Consider the following 20769-nt stretch of genomic DNA (forward strand, 5'->3'; position numbering starts at 1 on the left):
CACCTGAGCTGATCTCCAGCTCGGTTTCACCAGGAACTGTGTGAAAGGTCCAAACCCTTGAAGGCGGATAACAAATGTCCCGTTAGAATAAAAACAGATTATTCATGAACAAACCTTTGTGGGCTCACCTGTAACCACCACCGTTTCTCTTCCGGTCATGCTCCACGTGTTCGTTGTTGTAAACACAAACAGTTGTGCATTTCATGTCCGCACAATAAAAAAAACAAACATCTGAGCTCCTGCAGCTCACATTTTATCCGCTTGAGGGCGCTCTTCCCAGCCAAATAAATGGTGATGGTCAGTGTGGAAGTGATGCATTCAGGGCCTAGAGTAGATTTGTATGTCATTTCTCATTTCGTTTTTTACTATTTATTTATATTTACCAGTGTTATTTAAATTTCATTTAAAAAAACAACAGTGTATGAGAAAAAATCGTACTGTGGGTGACAAATCCCTACGTCTATTTATAGTGATGGAAAACGTAGCCTAGTTAGAGAAGTATACCCCACTGACAGTAAGTGATGAATTTGTTCTGCCTGTGTAATGGAGTACAACAGTGTCATGGAGTAGTGTGTCATGTCCATAAATCTATCAAAAGGTAAAATGATCCTTTATTAATCCCAGCAAGAGGCAAAAATAGAGTAAGTAATAATAAGTAACATCCAATACTTAAGTGTGGCGATACAAAATTGAAATAGAAACATATGAATGGAACAAAAACTAATATACACAGTGTAACAACAATAATACATATGTGAGAATGTACAGTGGATGGATTGCATATGAACCATTGTATTGAACAGACATAATGGATGTTGCACAGTTAAGAGAGTAAATCATGAGTTAGGGTTAGGTTAGGATATTGTTAGTTTATTAAACGTTATATTTGACTAGTTGTTTCTCCAAAACTTGGTTCATCTTTTAATTCACTGTCTAATAATGGCGTTTTACAACATCTTTCCCTCCCCAGATCCCACCAAGGATGGTGTGATGTTGATATTTCAGGTAACCTTTAAACGCAGCATAACATCTGCCAGGACCTGCTCGGACGACCCAGTGAGGAAGGACAGGACCCGCCCTCCTCCTCCTCTTCCTCCTCCTCCTCCTCCTCCTCCTCCTGCACTTGTCAAAGGCCACTGATCGCACATTACATCACAGTTGTGGCCGCAGACTCTGATCACACCGGGGGAACCTGGCTCCTCAAACCAAAGCGCACAGGCGGGACACTTTGTGAACTCTCTCCTCGTCACCGGACGCCACCATGTTGCCTTTCAAGAGAACTTTTGAGGGCGAGAAGCAGCAGCTGCAGAAGCTCAACAGCAGACTGGCTCAGTATCTGTGCAGGACCAAGCAGCTGGAGCAGGACAACGCGCATCTGGTGAGCGAGATCCATAAACTCAGGCAGGCGAAGACTGCGGGATGGGAGCCGAGGTACAAGGCCGAGATGCGGGACCTGAGGGAGATGCTGGGGCAGCTGTCGATGGAGAAGTCCCAGGCGGAGATGGAGCGGGAGAAGCTGTGGAGGGAGCTGCAGCTGGTCCAGGGTCTGTGCAGCGAGCAGACAGGGGTGTGCCGGGACATCAGCGGGGAGCTGCAGGGCTGCGAGAAGGAGCTCCACCTCGCCCACCAGACCAACAGTGGCCTCCAGCAGCGGCTCTTCCAGCTCGAGAGCCAATATAAAAGCATGGAGGAAGCGCACAGGCAGGAGAAGGAGCGTCTCCGGCGTCAGGTGGACTCCCGGATGGTGCCCATCATGACGCAAACTTACCGCGGGCCTCCGGTGGCCTCCGTGGAGGAGGTGCAGGAGTACGCGCGGGGTCTGTCCGAGGGCTGGATGGAGACGTTTGACATGTACCAGCAGAAGGTGGAGGAGATGGAGCAGTCGATCAGAGCGGACCAGGCGAAGCTGGGTGACCTGCAGAGGGAGAAGATGCTGTACGCGTCAGAGATGGACAAATTACGCACGGAGGCGGAGAAACGGGGCAACGCTCAGATGCGTCTGGAAGAGCAACTGATGCACATGCAGGAAAAAATCCATGTGGACTCGGGTCAATATCAGGTGAGAACACGACGAGAGAGTAGAACACATAACATCCATAAGTATTCAAAAGAGACCTGACTGTAGGATATGTTTTAAGGTTTATATATACTATGAAGCCCCTGAATACACATTTTACAAAAAGAAAACACATAATATTCCATTTATCCCACTGGGCCAAGGGAGCGGCCACTCCCTGTTGTCTGCCACACCCACTAACGCAGCTGCTGCAGTGGCTGAGGATCTATAAAAGGGTGCATCTCATTATTAAGCATGATTCTAAACCAAGGCTGAAATTTACAACTGGAATAATATATGATGTGTGACCAGTAACCAACCTCACCCTGGTTGAACCCTGTCCTATACAATTAGTGGATGTTGGCTTTAAAATGAATGTAACCCTCCCTCAGTGCATAATGCCATTACCAACATTAAGCGGTGCCTGACACGTTTGTGTTCCCAGAACTGTTGGAATCACGGAGCGTGCGTGCAACATTTGACCCCCAGAAGGATTGAATAGGTTGAGTAGCTAAAGGACACTCCATGTCCCTCCATGTGTTTCATAGCTGCTAGATTACACCAGCTACTTAAACCAATTAGCTGTCAGACTGACAAATCCCTATTAGTCTCCTAAAGATGGAGTCCCAGGCAGGTCAGACGGACACAAATACTACACATGGACAGACACTGGTGCGGTCAACAAGGACACATTCCTCACAGTTAAAGCATGGGGACATCTTTAGAAATAGAGCAAGATATGTGTTGTAGGATGTTAAATGTTGTTGGAGAATCTAAAACTCAAGGTAAAAGAAGTGTGAACAAAGAATGACCTTGATTTAGATTTTTGGAGAGGGGGAAAAGTGTAGTTTTTGCATAAGATGTAAACAAACATTTATCTAGTTAACAACACTGCTTAAAATGTGGTTACACACTTTTGTTAACAAGGGAGCTGAATGATTTTAGTATTGTCATTAAAAAATATATACGACAGACCACAGGCTTGTAAAATTTAACTTTGTGCAAAGTGAAAATCTCTTTTTTCTTTTTTCCTCCTCTAGATGATTATAGAGCAGCTGGAGCACGAGAGAAACGCGATGGCCGACACCATAGAAGCAAAGATGCGAGAACATCAGCACCTTCTCCAGGTGAAGATGGATCTGGGCAAGGAGGTGGCTGCCTACAGGTGATGAGCTGCTCTCAGTCAAGAGAGAAGTGAAAACATTCTCATGGGGTAGAATCCTCACTATTCACAACAGACAATTTGATTTGTCATATTTGGTAAGACACAAGTCTGAAAGGTCAACTACAGCTTCATTATTCCAGTGACATTTACATGATGAAAACCGGAGCTTAACTTCTAAACCTGCCCCTTGCTGCCTCAACTACTTTTAGCTTAATTAGTTATTTCATCAAAAGCATTAGAACAAATCTGATGATTAAATTCCTGTTGGTCTTGGCACTGAGTGTAGTGGTCTGAAGACTTTTCCTTCAATAAAATAAATTGAAAAGTAATGCATCACATTCACTATCCTATAAATATCACAGTAACTGTAACATTTTTAACAGAGTTGTTTAAACTTTCACTGGGGCCTGTTCCCTGTGTGAAGCAAGTAACATTTTAACCAGCATATCATCATATCCTGCAATAGCCTGGAATGTGTGGTTTTATGTTATTAACTTAGCCGGATCACAGACACGGTCAAGCACAAACAGTTAAGTTATCTTTAAAGCAGTTGATAAACACATTCCATTTTTAGGGTTCAGAAGTTATATCAAGCAGTTTTTTCCACGTATTATTTAGAACAGCACATTATTAACTATAACCTCATTTGACAGGATTTTCAGACTTCACGATAGATGTGAGGCATACCAACATCTTTTTACAGTATGCAGCCAAGTTCTTTTAGAAGGTCATCTACTTCTGCTCCAGGGCGCCGCTACATGGCCAGTCCTCCACTGGCACATCTGGTGTGTGTTGAATGTCTGGAATAGACAGAATGTTTGCTGGGAGACGCGGTGGTGGCATGTGTTCCTGAAGGTGTCACGAGTTAGCTTTTGCTTTGGGATTCCTCGGGAAGTGCTCTGCATTGGAGCCGCTATTTTTAGGTCAGTCTTTCGGGAGACACTATTGGGAGAGGTTGTTCCCTTTTCTGATGGACCTACTTTGCTCTTGCATGTTTGTTGAATCATGGCCAAGGAAAGGTGAGGTGTTTTGATCAAGTTGCCACAAAGTCTTTGTTACATGACAGTGGCTTGTTGTGTATTTTTGGTGATTACTACCCTACATGGCCAGGTCCTGTGTCCATACCGCATTGTAAGCCTGTTGCGTTTAGTTTGAGAGGGTCGAGATGGCAGAGCAGAATGATGTCCTCCATCTTGTGAGGTATTTCTCTTGGATTTTTTATTATTGCATGTATATGAAAATAATTATGCATGTATAATTATATGTGTTTAAGCATTTTTTCTTGTTTCCTCTGCTCAGGGCTCTCCTGGAGGGTGAAAGAGTGGGTCTTCAAGATGCTCATCCGAGGGTGAATCAGCATCAGAGAGAGAGAATAATAGGTATGTTGACCTCTATCGACTTCATTAATGCTATTGATCACAAGCGAACCTTTTAAGACTTGTAGTACCTCTCAATAAATGAAAATATGTATGAATATATAATATAAATAAACAGTCAGTTTTAAGTGTCAAGACTAAACAGAAAATGTCAAAACATGAATTTCTTATGTGAATTACTCCTCTGCCATAGATATCAAGATGCCTGCTCAACCCTACAAACCAAGGGCTTCCATCCTAACAACCAGGCCACACACGGACATCAGGTACAGGCCACAGACGTCAAGCCTGAGTAGATCCCCCATGCGTCCCTCTGGGTCCATAAGTCCCTCTAGAGTCATTCCTATTTCAGTTGCAAGCAGAGATCGTTATCAAAGTCCCGAATCCAGAAGGGACATGATCTCATTCAACAAAGCTCGGGCTGCCGCTTCTGCCACTGCCACCACCGCGGCTGCCAAAGATGAACAAACAAGAAGGAGTGAAAACCCCATGAGTCACAGTGTGCAAAAACCAACAGCAGAGGGGGAAACTGTGAAAATCAAACAAGTCTCTTCAACGGAAAACCAAAGCAGTGCCATCAAGTCTTCTACTCCTGAGACCAAATCTGTGAGAGTCGTGGCCCCGTCGATGATGATGCTGAGCATGAAAACTGAACAAGAAAACCAAAAGCAACTCTTGGATGAAGAGGAGATGGATTCTGTATATGACAGCGAGTTCGAAGACAAAGGGAGAAGAGGGTATACGATGAGCCCAAGTGAGAAGAAGATATTAGACTCTGTGTCGGTAGAGGAGATCATTGAGAAGGTGATTAAACCAGCTGGTTTGGATGCTAAGGTTTGCTCATCGGGAGAATCCAAGATCAGATATCATGTTGAGAAAACCGAGCAGGAGGACGGCACGTTTAAAACACAGATTGTGCTGGAGTCCAAAGTGGAGGAAGAGCTGGATTTTTCGGAAGACTCTGCCCTGGAGGAACTTATGAGCCAAGGCGTGAAGAAGGTGTCACTGGAGGACATCGAGGACACGGAAACAGGAAGCATGATCAAGAATATTTTAAGTGGCCTGCAGGGAGCAGAGAACCTGCGAAATAAGTCTGTCAATGTGGAAATCATTGAGGAACCGGTGGACTCTTACAGTGATGAAGAGCAGGAGGTTGAAGAGAAGTCCAGATCCACTTTTTATGGCCCCTCTTCAACATATTTCCAAATTGAGGAGCTAGAAAACGTCCCTGATGATGCACCAGGACGGGGGATTGATGATGATGATGATGCCATGAAATCCTCCAGGTCAGACACAGATCAGTCCAAGGGCGGATCTGTTCATGTTCAACAGGTCTCTAGACATAGTGAATCTTCATACTTCTCCCACGGCCAAGAGCCTCATGAGTATTTTGTCTCCACACCAGATGATAACCTTTCTGAAACCGAGGACGGTGGTGGCATGTCCTCTTGTGGCCACTATGGCATTGTTGATGACCTGTCAGATGAGAGGTACTACCAAGATGAAAGTCTTTCACGGAAAAGAGTGATTGTAGAGGAAGGGGATGAATACAAGTTCATGTCAGACGACAACGACTTTGTCAAAGAGAGTTTCCCAGAGTCCATCATTGAAGAAGAGGTTTGTGTTTCCCCTGTGGTGCAGGAGTCAGTGCTGGAATTCCTAAGAGAGGACTCCTTGGAGCCCAAGGAGCAGCTGGAGGGAGCTCTAGAGAAGCTACAAAGCTCCGTTTCTGGTCCTCTGAGGGAGGAGTTGGCTTTCCTCACCAAGTTGAGTAAAGACAGCACACAAAATGTGTCTGTCAAAAAAGTGCAGCAGTCAAGTGACAATGGAACCATGACAATAGTTGCCGAGCTAAATGTCTCTCAATCTCTGGAAGACTCTGGGCTGCTGGAGGAAGGAGATGATCTGTCTGAGGAGCAGATCATGGCAGCATTCAGATCGTCCAACCTTGGGTTTGACGGTGGTGCTGGAGGAGGGTACAGCTTCAGAATTTCCAAAGAAGAGGATGTTGCTTATGACGACGAGTTTGAAGTCTTTGCAAACCAAGAAGAATCTGGGTCTGAAATCACTGAGAAACGCATCAAACTAGAGCCGTCAGAGAAATCCTCTGAGGCATCTTCAGAGTCTCAAACCACAGAGAAACCACTAAAGATTTCTCAAGAGAAAAGAGTTGCAACAATATACCTTGAAAGCCAAGATGATTAAAACAGACTTTGGTCAGAAATATTTTAAATTCAATACCTGCCAGTCGTATCAAGTGTCGAAGTGCAGATACAGAGAGATCAAAAGGCATATATGCTGATAGCAGACATTGTTATGATACTATGCAGTAAAACATTTTATATCTAATTCATTTTGGTACACTCTTTTACTGTGCCAACTTAAAGGAGTGTTTTACCTAAAACTTAACTGCATACATAGACACATTATGGTTATATATACGTTTATAGTTTTAATTGAGGGTATTTGAAAAGTTTCGCATGCTCAAAAACACATCCTCTTATCAGCCTCTGCCTGAAACGCTTGGTTTTAGCTCCTGTCTCTTAACATGACGAGCCCAGCTGACCCAATCTGTTGTGATTGGTCAACCGCTTCCAGCATGTTTAGGATATGTTGTTCTCCAATCTTGCTGTATCTGGTTACATCTGGGCGCGTGCCAGACTAGACGCTAGGCGTACATTATGCAAATGTGGGCTATTATGATGTCATGTGACATCATGATGGTGTGGAAGTATTGGCCGAACTACAGAGGAGGTGTTTTAATAGCTTCAGGAGTGTTTTCTGTTTGGGAGAGGAGCTCCCTCTAATGTGGACTTTTGGCTTTTTAGCTTTGCAGAACTTTTACACACACACAAACTCTACTAGACAACAATAGAGGAAAGAGAAAAACATATCTTCTTTAAAATGACCAGATTATAACATATTTTTATGGTATATGTTTTCGCAGAAGTATAATAAAAATTATGCTAGCTTAAGTTGGGATAGTAACATTGTAGCAATGTTTCGGGTTGGTTATACTGGGGGGGGGGGGGGGGGGGTTGCGCTAGCGTGTTTTATTCTTTTTATAGCTTGCAGTTTATTTTCAAACTGTTTTGTTTATTCTCTCTAGATTTCTTTATTTTTCTACTAACCTGTACTGCACAGCTTCAACAGACAGTTCACAGCACGTCATCAACCCAATTGTCATATCGTGGTCCTTTCAGCCATGATGTGATAGTTGTGAGGTGCTGGGCACCCTACGCAGGCCCTTTTTATTTTTCTCTGGCACTGCTAATGGAATGATGTTGGTGTGTATTGCATCCTGGAACACAATGGTTTATTTTAAGTTGTCAGGAGTGTGAACAGATTTATAGTTAAACTCGTGGCTGGTGGTGTAAGGGGAGTGAAGACATAGATGGTGATTTGTCTCACGATATATTGAGACAAATTTGAATTCTGAGGTAAAGGTGTAGTTCAAGTAATGTGGAGCTTAGAAGTGTTGTTTAAGTAACTCACAAAGTAAGGTATGGTCAGATGATTGAACTAGAATATTAGCACATTACACATTAAAACAAATAACTGGACATTTCATTACCTAATAACGAAATGCAGGTTACATAATCAATGTAAACAATGTAATCTGTAACGTGAATATTTAGCTCCAATATTGTGATTTGTGAGTCGGTAAATAGAAATGGTGGATCACACCAATGACAGTCAGCAAAGAGTAAGGTGAAAGACCAAAAGGAAGCGGCAGAGCTTAGTGATTCAAGGATGCAGCAAGTGTTGTGAAAGAAAATATGATCACATTGAGTTTTAATGTCATGTCTAATTTTAATTTGGTGTCTCGACACCGTTTGCTTGTCCACTTGCGTTTGTTATCACAATGTTGGCTTGAGGGATTCACCTTTACTCTGACATAGCAGTGTGTTCATGACGCTCACTATTTTGGGATCGACAGCTTAGTGGCACCGGGCGTTCTCTGGGGTCTGTTGTGTTGTGTTCTTGTTGCAGAGGCAGAAACGTCTGTTTATAGCCTGTTTAAATGTTTTACACATGTCGTCCTCACGGCTGTCCTAATTTAAACCTTGCAACCACTGAGCAATGTCTTCACATATTGGATTTTTGGCACTGCTACTTTAAAATAACCTGCAGAAATAAAACGTATGTGTGAATGCCATGCTTTTATAAACATCTTTACAAAAAAGAGCTTCTATTTCAAATTTGTTGCATTAAAGTGCCCAGATACAGTTGATCTCCAAACATTTGATCATCTGCTAACCGCGGTAATTTAGATATTACATTGTTACACTTAAAATATTAACAAGGAATTTGTGTAAGTGTATACTGTATGTCTATACACATTGTAATCTGAACACCATGTGCCATGTCAGAGCGTAAACAAACCTTTACAAACGTGTTAAGAATGTTTGAGTCAGTGTTGATTGAGGACGTTCACCATGGATACCCCAGCATCGTTGCTGTTATTGACATACAGTGATGATTTCTTCTGAAACTATCATTGCTTTGTTTAAAATTGGTTCCAGCCATAACTTTGTAATTGATTCATTTCTTAACACGATTAAAAGCTATTGTGGGTACTTTTTGTGAGTGTAATGTTTTCTTCCATGGTACTACACTGTGTGAATGACACTGAATCCACACAAATAGAGAAATTTCAAACAAATTTTCAGCAGTGATACTTGTATAATGTAACACAAATCCTCAAAGTTATTGTAACGACAAAATAAAAAAATACACATTCAAGGGTCAAATAGTGAGTGTCCATCATTGTCAGATGGTACAATTGGAAAGTTATGTTTTTCTTCTACTTTGCTTCTGTAGTCTGTCAGCCACTTCTGGTGCCCTGCAAGACAGAGGTATTTGGTTACACACTGAAACATGCATGGGCTCAGAAAATCAAATAAATAGTTCTATTGGTAACACACAAATAAATACTTTTCTATCACATTGAAGAAAGAAATTGTGTTAATAGAACTTATTAACATTAAGTTAGAAACCTAAATAACTGGTGTGTTACCAGAGTATTTTAAGTTGGTACATTTGTCTTTTCTCAAGGTATATCTGTTTTTTTTTAAATAAACTTTTTATCAATTGTATTTTACTATTTAATGATATCAACCAATTGGCATTGTATCATCTGGAAAATCACATGAGTTTACTAAAAATCTAATTTATTTGCAGACAAAAAAAAGTTCTACAGATTTACCGGGCCAGCATGTCCACGGCTTTTTGTGTAGCTTTTGTCTTCTTGTGCTGAGGCCCACACATCCAATTCTGGATCTCCAGGCACTGACATTAAAAATAAAAAAAGCATTAATGACAGCAGAATTAGTCGCCAGTGGAAGGTGAGAGGTGAAAGTCATACTAGGAGGGGAATAAACACTACCAAGCAACATGTGAACACACTAAACATCCTAAAATAACCCCGGTAGCAGTCCCAAGGTTTAGATAACACCTGCGCTGAGCACTCGGAGTGACAGGTCAACAAGGGGGATTCTGCTAGATTTATTACAGGGGTTCCAATCCAGCAAATATATTTGAGAAACAGCCTGAGTCATTTTCCACTTGGAGATGAATAAGCAATCACTGCTTCGTTGAATGGGATCAGATAATGTTTTCTAATTTAACAAAATCCAGAAAATACTCAACTTTTAAGTACAAAGACATGTTTAAAATATTCCACGGTTCACATAGTGATGCATTACATGTCAATAAAACCCTGCCTAACTTTAAATTGTGAAAAGACGGAGCGTGAAGCTTCTTTCTTCACCAGGGAAAGAAAAACTCGGGGTAATCTGGAACAGATCCATCTGTTCTCATGGCTGTTTTCACCGTTGCTAAGGTTGATGTAATGGAAGGCTGTTTTTTCAGCAACACACAGAGGAAAGGGGGGGGGAATGTGAAGTGTGTGTCACTGTGTATGTGCACCATTGTTCTCTTGTTCTGAGGGTTGTGTACTGTATCTACTGTAAGAGCCAGCTTTCCTCTGGAAAAACTTAATTTACTCAAGAGCGTGTTTGAAGGGGAAAATCTGTGCTCACGTATCTGCTCTGTGTCAGGGCTCTTATGAAAGGTCACCTGGATGGGGTGTTGGAAGAGTGAGCTCTGATATTCCCTGTCAAACCAAGACCCCTGAACTTAGATGTCACAACGAAGCAACATAGCAACCAGCCTCCTTAGCTTACAGGCATGTTATTACTAGTATGAAGCGATCCTCCTCTACTAGTGTATTTTAGTATGTTGGAAGGGCGGCAGAAGTGAGCTCATAGGGGAAACATGTGAAGTCATAGTGTACATGAAAAGTAAAAACACTCCTTATGTAAGAAATAATGAAAAACAGTCACAGAGGAAAAGCACAGAGCTACAAGGCTGCTGTTAATTTAGTGCATAAGAAGTCAACTTTTGTGAATTAAGCTACTTTCACAGATGCAGTGAGCTCTGGATTATCTCCTGACATTCTCCCGAGGGGATGTATGTGAGAATGCAAATGTCCAATTAAGAGGCTCCGGACATTCTCCAGGGTTTCTCCGAACCCTCCTGTAAAAGCTGTTGGTAATATCCGAAAGACCCAATGTGAGAACACAGCAGGAGATTGTCAGGGGGATTCCCCACAAGCGAGTGGGTGTGTTGATGATGTTTCTGATTTAATAAAAGCAAAACTGACATAGTAAAAGCTCAAAGAACACACACACACACACACACATAGACTTCTTGTCTGAAAACTGCTATAGTGACACAGGGACGGCGCTTGACAACCTACCATTCCTTTACCAAAGCTGCCCAGGCTCCATCCAGACGGAGGAAACACAAAGTCACTCTGTGTGATATTTTACACCAGGGAGGGCGGCTCTTCCCGCAGCACCCTTCCAAGATTAGCATGCAGCTCTGATAGCACTGATCTTAAAAAGGATGGCGGGAATAGCTCATCGCAATTTGACAGGACCCTTGTGTATTTTCAACAAGCCTCTCACTGGCGCACACCAAAATGGTTTGTCAGGAATAAGGTCATGTTTGATGACAGTAACTACGACTCTAATATATGTTTACAGGTGCTAAACACAACATTGTGCCGTTTCCATTCTGTAATCTGCGACTACCTTCTTCATCGTCCTGTGGGCCTGCGTCATCCTGCCCTCACTCATCTCCACACTTCCTATTAGCTGAAGGGTGTCTGCAACCTCAGCACTCAGGTCCCCGAACGCAAACCTCTTCGGAGTGAGAGAGGTTCGTTGGATCTCCACACATCTCTGCAATGGCATATTCAAAAATAGGTAAGCCAGAGAGAGCCACATCCTGTTCAGCAGAGGGAATCAGCTCCTGCACAATAACAAGCTCTGAGGGAGGGTTTCCATGGTGCTGCTGTCTATACAATATATTTGCAGAAGGTGACAGTCTGCCCTGGATCCCAAAATTGCACAAACAGAAATATGAGATTTGCCTGAAGGGAATCTTAGTGGAGACATATCTGAATCATATTACAGACGTGTGTGTGTTTGTGTGTCTGTGTGTGTGTGTGTGTGTGTGTGTGTGTGTGTGCGCGCGCATGTGTAAAACCTCTTGCTGGTCATTGAGGAGGAGGAAACGACAGAAGTGATCCTGGGCAGTGAGGAAGGCTGGATCCTGTGGACCTACAGAGTTCTTGTAGGCACTTAGACTCTGCTCAAAGTATTGACCTGCAGATTCTACACCAGCAGGAGGAAGAAATACACAATAATGCAAGTTGGCTACTTAAATCATAGCAACAACTGGCAATTGGCAGTAGTTTCATTTTCCAAAAACAGGTCTTTCAAATTTTTAGATGTTATGCCTCATAGATACCGTAGATCATACGTTGACATGAGTGAATCATTCTGATGTGGCCGAACTTAAACATGTCTTGAAAGTGGCTATTATACGTCTGGTTTCCATAACACCATCTTAAAGAATTTGACATATAGGAAAACAATGGGAGATTCAAGTCCTAATTAAGCCCTTTGCTCAGGCCTGTCTGTGAATAGACCCACCATTGTGATGGGGCTCTGCTGCAGCAGAGTGGATGAGGGCCAGGCTGTGGGAGATCTGAGCCTCCTCTAACGCCCCTGGGCTGTGTCTCATAGCGATGGCATGAGCCTAGAGGAAGACACCCACATGAAAGAGACAGATTACAGATCAGCAAGTAAGACGAGCAGAAATATTACATAACATCGCAACTTGGCACATTGTCAAAAGGCCCTCCTGTGTTTATATATGTTGCACTTAAGAGATAGGTATAATTGAGTTGCCTTTGAAAGATGCTCTATGGTTTGGTCCATATGACCTTTGTCCTGTTCAATGGCGGCCATGTCTCTGTAGACAGAGCAGGTTTTATCTGGCTTATCGCCGTCCTTCAACAGTTGCAGAGACTTCTCACACTGGTTTAAAGCCTCATCTGGTCGGTTCTGTCTCTTATAGACCCTATAGAGCGGAAAGGACACAAATGGGCAGACTGTCAGAAACAGGAAGACAAACAAGAAGACAGTAGAGTCTGCCACACAAGGGAGCAGGGTATAGAAATGCACCAAAACCATTACGTAATCAGTTCTGCTCTTTAAAAACCCTCCAGGGTTATCTAGAAATACATTTTTTACTTTTCATATGAAAATCTTTATACACATGGTAACACAGGCAGGGATTGTTGTACATACAAACATAATTTAGCAGAACAACACTCAAATTACCACTGCGTTGTCAAAAAATTGAATAATAATCCATCCATCATCTATACTGGTTATATAGTATGGATGATTGATAGGTATTGATAAGGTGTAGAGGCGGGGTACAATCAGATGCAAATCCGCAGAACTGACACACAGATAAACAACCACTCAGGCTGACATTCACATCTACAGACAATTTATAGTCTTCATTTAGTGTGATAATGTGTGTGTAGGTTTCCCTGCATCCTGTCAAAGTGCACCTGTCATACAAGAACTTGCGGATTCATAGGAGAACCACTGAGCAAATCCCAAATCTCTACTCTGGATGAGATCCGCGTCCCTAAAATGATTAAACTGATCTTCTATCAATTGAGGCTCAGGGGAGAACAACAAGTGTTTTTTTCATTAGGACTAAACTGGTGTGACCACTGAGGGCAGAGCAATTGAACACACAAAAATAGTGTCTGTCAAGAAGTTATTCCAGGACACTTTAGGTTACATAACGTAGGGCATGCCCAGAAAACAAGACGGCATATACCTTCAGTATTCTAGCTACAATTACTTTGTTTGGACTATCTGTGAGCTTTATTTTGAAGTACTGCTAAAGTGGTGCACAGAATTTATGCAGAAATGTGTAGAGAATATTGCTTCTGTTAAGTTCAACGCCCTGTCCCTAAAGGTTAAGACTCACTCATCCCTAGGGTGAGTATTTTTGGACATTAAATCATTTGGAATGGACACCAACAGCCTGCTGGGGGAGATTTATTGAAGGTTTTCTTGAGGTCAGTAGAAAAGAGGTTAAAGACGAGCCCAATTCGGATTTTGGAATGATTGCGAAATGACAACATTTTAATATATTCTAACCAAATTTAGTGTTCACCCATACGCCTATTGCTTCATTAAAATGGGCCTGTTCTAAATTACTGAAGTAACTGCTTGGTCTGCAGCCAAACCCAGGTCCTGCAGAGATGTGAAAGCTTTTGGCTAATGGCTGCAGCTAAATCTTGGAGTAGTGCAGACTATAATAGGGAAAGCTTGCTCGTTGCCATTTTAACTGCTTTTGTTGCACCCTTTCACAAGTCTATAACTTTCTCCTCTGACAGCTACACCACCGCTAACCCCCCCACCACTTTAACAGCCTCAGACGAATAACTCCTGCAGTGTGTTATTTATCATTACTGGGCAGCTAAATTAGGGAATGCCCTTGTAGTGTCAGGAAACCACAGAGGCAAAGCTGAAGATCGAAGAATGGATTTTTGTAAGAGAAGCCGAGTCACCCGTCTGTATATGAACTGCTGCTAACAAGGTTATAAGCTTCACATGTTTTGCCGACACCTACAACAGAGTGTTTTTCTGTTTTGAAACTCTGACACGTCCTGTGATGCTGCATCGACTTGGGACTGGGCAAGTGCAGAGAGAGGATGTGATGATAGCTGCACTAACCACTGCAAGCACCCTGGGTCCATCAGTCGACTCCACTAAAAGCTCCAAACCATTTAATGGACTCTAAATTGAATTCATCTTTCCTTTCAAGGGGGTGGTGGCCTTTCTCAGAGCACACAACGCTCACCACTAGCTACCCTGCTGTCATACGGGGATATAGGAAACTCCATTTCACAAAGTTCTCTTCCCACATCCACACTAACTGAACATTTATCTACAGACTGTACACCAAGTAATTGTATAAGAGCACAGCTTTTGATTTAAGGTTTAATCTAAGCTGCCTTCCAGTATCATGAGTATAAAAAGCCTGTGTGTACCGGACGTCTGCTCTCATCCCTGCAGCAGCATGGATTTGGGTATTTCTGTTCCAGTTGTTAAATGTCAAAAGCACAGGTTGTCTATGCTCCTTTTTTTGAAATTTCCCATGAGTCCAAGATTATCCTAATAAGCCATGATGGACAGTGGGCGAGCCCTGCCCACAAGGGTCCATGAGGCAGACTCTCAGGTCCTTTTTAGGCCAGCAGCGGTGGCCACAGCACAGTACATTCCTGCACCGTGGCTTGAGTCCTGCCTTTTAGCCTGCGTGGTCAGACAGAGACAATGCTTCTCTATCCTCTCATTCACTCCGCATCCTTACACACTTCCTGGTTATATGCCACATCCCACCCAAATCTGCTAAGATTCAGCATGTGAGGGACTTTATATAATCAAGGATTTGTAGATGTATTGCCAAGCAAGCCACACAGCCCTCTTTTGTAAACGCTTCCACAACATGGTTGACGTAAGTTTGCTCTGGGCCCTCACTCGGAAAATGATACAACAACAAGGCCAAAGAGGAGTGGAAATAGAAGGACACAACAGCATGCTCCAGTAAATCTGTGTGGTGCTTTAAACTGACAAAGTTCTGTCGGATGAGTTTTCTCAGACTGTTTTATTTCATCCTCTGACATCTGGAATAAGATGATTTAAATCAATTTTCTTTTTTTCCTCTGTATTTATACAACAGCACCACTGATACTGCGACGACCCACCACAAACTCTGCACAACGTTGTCAAACAGACTAGGCATTCAGATGAATTTGCATACACATGAAAATGAGGTTAATTTAGCAGAAAATATGGTAGAATTTATGCAAGTTTATTATTCAAATAGAAATACTTTATGAAGCGCATGCTCAAAATGTAATTAAATAAAATGTCAACTAGAATGTCAACAAACAGTCCAATTAAACTCAATGAAGCTGCATTCAATTTCACACACTTTTTTTTAAAATCAAGATCCATGAATAATTCCCTGGCAAAGTGTTGAAATGAACTCCTGTATCTGCCCCTGATCTGGATCCACACCAAAACTAAAGTGGTTGTTCCCTGACCCATCCTTAAACCAGTATTTATGGAAATCAGTTCAGTTGCTTTTGTGTAATTTTGTGTAAAACTACAAAGCAACAAACATACAGGGGTGAAAACATAACCTCCTTCGTGGAGGTAACCAGAATGTAGAAATTTAACAGCAGCTATAGATACACGAATATATATTTTTCGCAGCCATGGTCATCATCATATCATACAATCTTATGCATATAGTAAATTTAAACCAAATAAATGTTGCCCCCTGACAGAGATACACCTAAGCGCACATGCACATTGAGTGAATCCGAAATCGGGCAGCAGAGTATTTGGAGCAGGATCTGTTAGAGAGCCGAGCTAACTTTATTGTTTCAGGGTTTGGTGGGAACATTCCCCTGCACCACAACACTGTTGACTGACAGAGCTTTAGAGGCATGCCAAATTCTTAGTCATCACCTAACAAAAGAGATTTAGCGAGCTTACACACAAGCCAGAGTCTGCACATTTATTCAATTACACACATCATGTCAACAAACTCTGACTCTCTGAAACAGACCAAGAAGGCATCATTTACACATTCCTGTGAGAGGAGCTCAGCTCTGTTGCTGATAAGGTCTATTTACACTAAATGTTTCCAGTGGTTACCCCGCAACACGATTCTTGAAATGTGGGTTCCTGTTGTTGAAACGCTTTCATAGTGATGCACAATGTTTATTTCCCTTTCTAAAACGAATACAAACTATTTTAAAGAACTTATTTACAAGGCTTTAAAGACATTGCGAGTTGGTCAAACGTTTTGATGGAGACATATTCAAATTTTTTATTTTAATGGCTTTGCAATTCCATAAACTTGGTGCCTGGATTATAAAGGCTCTTGTAGAGATCGTGCATTTCACAATGCCAACACTGACAAATGTATTGAGTCGGAATACACATAATAAACCAAGTAGTCTTTTCATATACAAGGATCTATTACTTTCATAGGAATGAGAGCGGGGAGGTGCTTATCTGTGGCTGTCCTGCAGCATCTCACACTTGTCAGAGTTTTCCACTATTCCACAAGCAGTACGTTTTTTAAACGATAATGAGGATGTCCGACTGGTGTGGAGCGAATGTGTTGACCTCTGTGAATTGATAGCTGCTTAAAGTTCAATGCAAGTGTAACTAGACCTCAAATTGCAGTAAACAAATCCATTATAGCACAAGAATCCCATGGGAGCTGTTTTGGTGACATGTCATGCCACACTTTAAGTGTTGGTTATTTCTGTTGAGGTTTTTTTTTTATGTTGGTGTGTGGAAAATGCCCTATCTGTGATAGTAAAATAAATAGAGACATTAGCAGGGTGACCGTAACTCAACTGAGATTCTAGACTTTATTTCCTGTCTGTGCTTCTAATTTTTCAAACTGTAATCTAAGATAGGAACAAGAAGCTGCCATTTCTATGTGACCAGAGCATTCAGTTTACCAAAGGGTCTCTGCTGCACTTCATGTCTGTGATTGCTGCCTCCGCCTAGTAATCACTAATTCATAATATTTCTAAAGGCATGCAGTATGATTCTTTGTACCTGTTATGATACAGTATATTACATAAGTTACCAATGTTTACTCTAAAATGATACTATATATGTAAGTGAAAAAAGCAGCTGAGGTTTATTTTAGAACATGGAGGAAACCAGAACCTCAGAGAAAAGGGAGAAGGGGAGAAATGTTTCCCTCTCATCTGTACCTCTGCTTGAGCAGTGACTGAGGGAACAAGCAGAAACTCCACCCACCAGGACTGTAACATTATCACTAAACACCCACACAGAATGCTGAGTGGACTGAACAGTGTCAGGGAGGGGAAATCAGCATTTGTTTTGTTGTTGTTCCCAGGAGAACGAGTAATAATACCGCGTTCTCTGACATAACTATGACTACAAAACCCCTACACTGAGAAAACTATGTTTGCATGAGTCTATCGCCATCTTGTGGCTAAACTTAAATGTATTGTTTTTGACAGTGGGTTTGAATCTTTGACAAAAAAATGTTTTTATTTAAAATAATTAAAAGAGAAATGATAATATAAAACGCTATATGCTCTTCTCCCCCACTGGAGATACCTGTCTTGTCTCATTTTAAGTGGAAATGATTCCAGGTCATTCAGATCAGCCTGAGCATGATACTCCAAGAGTCTCAGGAAATAAATAGTGGTAATTTCTTTAACAACTCTACCTGCATAGACTGGTGGAGATTTCCAGCGCAGTCTTCATCTCGTCTTCCTCGTCGATGGCACTGTGTTGATGAAGATCCTTAAGCACTTCTTCTGCCCTCAGAAAAGAGGATTCTGCCTCCTCAAGAGTGGAGAAGAGTCAAGGACATTTCTGATTTTTTTTTCTTTTCCTTATGATCTAATTTATTATTGACAAACATGTCACGGTAAGGATATTTGGTTGTGAGCAGCGCAGCACCTCCCTGTGTGAGGTGAATGCTCAGGACACATCGGAGCTTTTCACCTCTGCAGGAGGAGATGGAGGAGCAGACGGGCAGCAGCTCTCTGGCCAAGGCCGAGTGCTCTAGGGCCTGCAGTCCCCAGCCTGAGGGAACAAACTCAGTCTTTTATACAGGAGGAATTGGTTATGGGGTAAAAATGTGAATTGTAGGTAGACACCTCAGAGACTGTCATGTGAATTGAACTGTATCGTAAGTGTAGTTAAAGTATTGTCTTTCTGAAATTACCTTTTAACTGGAAATATGCTTTAGCCAGTCTGGCATGGGCCTGTGCCACTTTCAGATGTCCCTCCCCATAAACCAGCCTGGTCAGAGCCACACAACGCACCAGGTCCTGGATGCAGGCATCAAACTGGGAACATATATTCATTATCTGTCAGCATCACATCTCCTGATAGAAAACTGTACCATGCATGAAAAGTCAGTAAAGAATCAGATGAAAAGGTCATACATTTCTTTATTATTTATTTGTTTGTGCAGATTATTCATGCATTTATAAACAAGACCAGAGGCAGAAAGATATGCACTGACTGAACCCACCTCCTGGTTGTCTTCATGGGCTTGAGCTCGGCTGTTGAAGTGTTTGAGCTTCTCCTCTGGAGGCACCATCATGAACTCCCTCTGAGTGAAACCTGATTTTGAACCACAAGGAGGAGGATCGTCCACGCTCCTGCTGCTGCTCACCACGCTCTCAGAGCATCTGGATGTGCAGAAGGTTTGGGCAAACAATGGGGTTTTGAAAAAGTGGACATATGGAGGAAAACACTTTTAGTAAGTGAAATGGGAGATTCTGAATCTGAACCAACTTTAGAGACTTGTTTATTACTGAACATAAATTAGGTTTTATAGTAGATTACTTATAAAACTATTCTTTATGAGACAAACACTAAAGCTGAGGTCGACCAGTTGTATGTTATATCTCCCCATTGGGCTTATATAAGCATATATACTAAACCTTTATGTTATTGTTAGAGATGAAATTATATTACGATAATGATAAATATTGTGTTACACCTTTTTTATAAGATATATATACTGCAATTTAGTAAACTATGGTGATTATACACACAGTTAAATATTCACATACATAGCATTTTATACCACACTGACCTTAATCCATACAAACAGTTTAATATGCTTATATATTGTTATGTATACTTCAACATCTACATACCAAAGTGCACAAACTTCATAATGAAATTCTGCTGTAACAAGTGAATCAACAGTTGAATCGTATCTTCCATGTTGTGTAGAGAAGATGAATCACTTACTCAGCAGGAGAGTCGGAGGAACATGGTGGAGTCTTGGCCATTGTGTGAAAACCACCGGTGAGGGTGACGGGTTTGTGAGTTCACCGTTTCAGAGTGATGACACTGTTCAAAGACGTAAGAGACGGAGCCATCAGCAACAGACTGTCCCTGAACGCTGCCTGTGTCTCCCTGGTTACCGTGCCAGCGAGCTAAGCTAACTAAGCTAACTGCTAACTGAGCTAACCGCTAACTTAACGAAGCTAACCGATGCTTACGTTTGTTCAGGATGGGTTTAACATATTCTAAGTGTGATCTTATTGTCTTGTTAAAGTACCTGAAGTCAAACGTCACCTGTCCGCGCTGAGTAAAGGCTGCGGCGCTGTTCAAAGTGTTTCCTGTTACACAGAGGAAAGGGGCTGTGCTGCGTTCACGAACAGCACGGTGATTACACAACACCACAGACTCTCCAGTCTCTCCATTTGTTTTTCTATTCAATTGAATTCAAACAGAAACAAACATTCCTGTTATCTTGACCAAATATTCTGTCACAGGTTTAAAAAAAACATTCATAATGAAGATTTTTCTGTTAGCACAAGGAAAATAAAACTTAACATAAACCATCCAACATTAAATACAAAAATATGTAATACAACAATGTAATGTTGAAAAAAATATATTTTTAAGTTAAATTAAATTAAATTAATCCAAAATTATGAGGCCTCGAGAACCTTGAGGTTGAACAACAAAAACAACAACAACCCTACCAGTGGTAACTGTTGCTGTATAAGAAAAATTAAAATACCTTATGATCCAATTGCTAATAGATTTCAGAAGATAATATAAGTTTAAATCTGTCTTTCTAGTGAAATGTTGGTGCCTTTTGCTTTGGTAAATGCATGTTCAAGATTCAGGATTCAGAAATTCCACAAAGTTCTGGATCAAATCCCAGTTGTAAATCTGGCTGGT

The 20769-nt window shown here is 41.7% G+C and overlaps 2 protein-coding genes across 2 annotated transcripts; one reads left to right on the forward strand and one right to left on the reverse strand.

Moving 5' to 3' along the window:
* The first annotated feature begins 1128 nt into the window (after positions 1-1128).
* synm (synemin, intermediate filament protein) lies at positions 1129-9177 on the forward strand. Its single transcript, XM_053426341.1, has 4 exons — positions 1129-2059; positions 3097-3221; positions 4521-4600; positions 4791-9177. Exons 1-4 carry the CDS (start codon positions 1262-1264, stop codon positions 6800-6802), a joined length of 3015 nt encoding a protein of 1004 aa, XP_053282316.1. The 5' UTR covers positions 1129-1261; the 3' UTR covers positions 6803-9177.
* On the reverse strand, positions 8744-20233 carry ttc23 (tetratricopeptide repeat domain 23). Its single transcript, XM_053426342.1, has 11 exons — positions 19825-20233; positions 19094-19253; positions 18782-18905; positions 18492-18639; positions 18278-18403; positions 12862-13033; positions 12604-12709; positions 12155-12282; positions 11698-11847; positions 9807-9889; positions 8744-9443 (listed from the first exon to the last, which is right to left on the reverse strand). The coding sequence occupies exons 1-11, from the start codon at positions 19863-19865 to the stop codon at positions 9392-9394; spliced, it is 1290 nt and encodes a 429-aa protein (XP_053282317.1). The 5' UTR covers positions 19866-20233; the 3' UTR covers positions 8744-9391.
* Positions 20234-20769: the final 536 nt, after the last annotated feature.

Source organism: Pleuronectes platessa, chromosome 7 (genome assembly GCF_947347685.1).
Source record: "Pleuronectes platessa chromosome 7, fPlePla1.1, whole genome shotgun sequence".
NCBI lineage: Eukaryota > Metazoa > Chordata > Actinopteri > Pleuronectiformes > Pleuronectidae > Pleuronectes > Pleuronectes platessa.